Source organism: Lynx rufus, unplaced genomic scaffold, assembly GCF_022079265.1.
Source record: "Lynx rufus isolate CCGP_SWC_20201006 ecotype Redwood Valley unplaced genomic scaffold, mLynRuf1.p SCAF_2, whole genome shotgun sequence".
NCBI classification, from domain to species: domain Eukaryota; kingdom Metazoa; phylum Chordata; class Mammalia; order Carnivora; family Felidae; genus Lynx; species Lynx rufus.
Genome location: NW_025814834.1, coordinates 28,146,147 through 28,149,891, shown reverse-complemented (window position 1 = coordinate 28,149,891; position 3,745 = coordinate 28,146,147). Strand labels below are relative to the sequence as shown.

Below are 3,745 nucleotides of genomic sequence, written 5' to 3'. Positions count from 1 at the left end.
TTTCCTACCAGTTGAACGCATCAAGCATGCTTGACTTTCTCTACCTTGGGAATTCTGCATAAAAACCCGTCTTCACTCAGCTTTTCTTGACTCGTCTTATCTGAGACTTCAGCTGCCCTAAGCTTTCCAGCAATCTCTTGTCTTTGGTGTCCCAGCCACAACTCATTCTATTTTCTTTTGTCGATAGTCGAATAGTTTTTCATTCTATCTGCCCTTCCTCTCTTTTGCAGATCGTGGGTTGTAGAAGCAGACATAGTGCTTCTCCCTGCTTCCCATGACGCGAGTGGGGCCTTCACAAATACCGTTGCCTGACCGAGAGGAAGTCCGTAAACACTCAAAACACCTGATCTTCAGCGTCAGGTAAGTTGCCAGGGGTCACCATTCCTTAGAACTCAATTCTTGTTTAAATATGAACAAGAGTCACTTAGTGCCAGGAACACAATTTGTATCTTTATTGCAGTTTGACGTGGGTCACAACAAGAAACACACAGCCTAGTACAAATCGATGACCCGTCTCAGAGAGCCCACTCTGGCATCCATGGCCCCCCAGTCGTGGTAGCGCCTGTAGTCCCCCGGCCTCAGCAGGTACTGCCGCCCCCGGTAGTTGGGCATCTCGTAGAGGACCCAGCAGCCCTCCAGCACGTGGAGGGAGTGGAGCTCATTGAGCCGGAAGCGATCGTGGATACAGGAGCAGTCCTCAGTGAGCTCGGACACAAGGCCTCCGTAGTCATCTCTCTCGTACAGCCTTATCCTGTGAGAGCTGGTCTGTTGTGACAATAAACAAAAGAAGAAAAATCAGTTGTGTGCCTCCCTGATCTCCGTAAAAGTGGCTCAGTCAGCCTGTACCTTCATGAAGCATGGTTTTCAAACCATCCTGCCGAGTATGTGTCCTTTCCTCACATTGTTGGAAATTCGTAATAAGTCAGGACGAATATTAAAATAAGACTGACCTGACCAGTGGACTGTCTTGTGGAAGAAACAAACATTGAAATAAAGGTCACAAAAGTCCTTTGTAGGAAACCATCGGGCCCAACTGTAGTTAGTGAGTCTGCAGAGAGGATGTGAACTCTTTTCCATTATGGCTGCATATAACTGAGTCCTAACAAGCTTGTTTCTAAGTCGCTTTTCACTCAGAATGTACAACAGTTTGTATTTACTCTGACATGTCTGACATTTTACCAAGTCACCTGAGCCATTTGAAGTTCTTGCTTCAAAGAAGTCCCTCTTATATTTATATGTCTTTTTGCATCTGCAAATTTCTCTAGCCTACTTTTGGTTTCACTTCTTGAATCTGCTTGTCATACCACATAATTTGGTATCATCAGCAATCACAGACACAAACTCAACATGTTTGACAAACATGAAGCAGTGCTCTGAGGAGGACCATGGCCCATGAATCTCAATTAATGACCCTGGAGAGAAACTAGGTGATAATGACTCCTGGGAGGCAGGGAGGAAGCTGAGACATATCGTTCTAGTTTCTAGATCCTTATGCCATAGAGGCTGCATAGAAAACAGTCACTAATACAGTCAGCACACATTACACTGATATTGTTCTCCCAGAGTCTATTAAGTGTTTAATAAAAGGCAATGATCTAGGATAGGCTTTTAGCTATTCTGAGCAAGGTGATGTTTATTTCGAATTTAGGGATCAGCTAAAAGCCACCAAATTTAACTTTAGCGGCTATGTTGTTGTGATTTCTTATGCCCTAAAAACAATCTTGTCCTTTTTTCTTTTTTAAGTCTTGTCCTTAAGTAAGAAAAAAAAAAGAGAGAGAGAGACAGGTTCCAGTGATTCATAAGCCTACTCACAATTTTCTCGCATTGGGTAGACATAGAGGGGAATGAAATAGACTCGAGCGTCCAGAAATTAACCCATGCTCTCAAGGCTTGAGAGCCAGGCATTGCTATCCTTACTGTGAACGCTAGTCCTGGGTTGAAACAAACTGACTTTTTTACAAACAGGAATTTACGACGACGGATCAGTGATGCTTTCGCATCAGTCTGGTTGAAGCAAGACTCACGTAAGGGATGGCCCGGCAGGAGCGGACCGAGTCGCTGAGGCCCATCCACTGCTGGTAGTCCGGGTAGTCCCCGCGCCGCAGAAAGTACTGGTGGCCCTGGTAGTTGGGGCGCTCGTAGAGCATCCAGCAGCCGCTGTCCACGCGGATGGAGTTGCAGCGGCTGAAATAGGGCTGCAGGTTGGGGCAGTCGCTGCTGCACTCGTAGCAGCGGCCCTGGAAGCCCCGGTCCTCGTAGAAGGTGATCTGAGGTGGAAAACAAGGGGACAGCCAAAAGTCAGCGGGGGAAGTGCCCCGAACACAGCAGGCGCTCAACAGACATGGCATGGCACCTTGCTCGGGTGGCTCACCTTCCCCATGGTTGTCGGCAGCGATGATCAGCGTCCAGTGTGATGGGGACAAGAGTGGCAGCCGGTATATATAGCAGGAGGGCTGCTGCGTTGGCAAGAACAACACAAAAGGGGCCTGGGGGTAGTGCGTGAGGGGATTTCTATGTTCTCTCTCTTTTTTTCATTTGGGATCATGGGGCAGGGGGCTCTCATTCTCTCTGGCATTTTCGAGTTCTCCTCACTAGCTCCAGTGAAAGGAATTGAAGTCAGCAGAGCCATTATGACCTTGGAGACAAAGGGCGCACTTCTCATCCTATGCAGCTCTCTAGAAATACATTACATGCCCAGCATTTTGTGGTGTTTGCCTATGGAAACTGCTGAGATGAGGTTGGTGGTTCCATCTGGGGTGACTCATGACAATCCTATGAGTTCCAGAAGGACTTGAAGTGCTAAGGGTGACCAAAAAAATCCTCTAATTGAGCGACAATTACATTTTCTAAACTACCTCATCAGTATGATATGGTTTTGATAAAAGCATTTTGCGTATGCTTATGTAGGGGAAAACAAAGATAACAACGGTGTATGTATCCACCAAAATGTCAGTTGTGGTTATCAATAAATGGCAAAGTGATAGGTCCTAGTTTTATGTTTTTATTTCTCCTTTTGGTTGTTTTTGATTGCCTTATTTTTTTTCTACATAAGTATATATTACTTTCATGGGATGAGAAACAAACTCAATTTGTAATGTATAACTTTGAGTTGCTGGTGAAAAGCAGCAAATTTTGAAACTAAGTATATTTTGTTTTGAGCTCGAACACTTCTCCTTGGGCTAAAAAAAAAAAAAAAAAAAAAAAAAAAAGAGATTTCCCGAGACCCTGTGAGACCCTCTGAGAGCAGGAAAACATACAGGATCCTTCCATTCCCTCTCTCCCACCAACGGTCGTCTAAGGTTGCTTTTTGTTTTCAGAACTAGCATCATGATTTGCCTGATTTTTCCTTTCCTGGAGTGTCACTGCTTCCTAGAACCCAAGTGACTGCCCAAAGAGCTTTCTCCACCGCTGCCAACCTATTGACTCGTCTTTGTCCCCTGTGGGTATGTAGAAAGATGGCAGTTTGTGATTCATGGAGGGCTCCGAGAGTATAGCCAACCACAGCTACCAGTGAGTGTTCACAACACCATTTGGGCAGGTCTTGGGCAGCACGTGAAGCAGATGTGCAGATGGCAAAAGGAGAGACAGCAATAGCCACAGAGGAAAAAAAAAATGTTCCCTCACAACTAGCAGGGCTAGACCAAAGAAAACCCGGCGAAGTCCTAGGAAGCTAGACAGTGTATCCACAGGTCACTGATGTATCTTCAGTCTCCACCTAGTGCTGCAGGCCTCAGGTAAACTTCAG

General features: G+C 45.8%; 1 protein-coding gene across 1 annotated transcript; it reads right to left on the bottom strand.

Annotated features, from left to right (window-relative positions):
- Positions 1-492: 492 nt before the first annotated feature.
- LOC124515891 (gamma-crystallin A) lies at positions 493-2,380 on the bottom strand. Its single transcript, XM_047084947.1, has 3 exons — positions 2,372-2,380; positions 2,025-2,267; positions 493-765 (listed from the first exon to the last, which is right to left on the bottom strand). Exons 1-3 carry the CDS (start codon positions 2,378-2,380, stop codon positions 493-495), a joined length of 525 nt encoding a protein of 174 aa, XP_046940903.1.
- Positions 2,381-3,745: the final 1,365 nt, after the last annotated feature.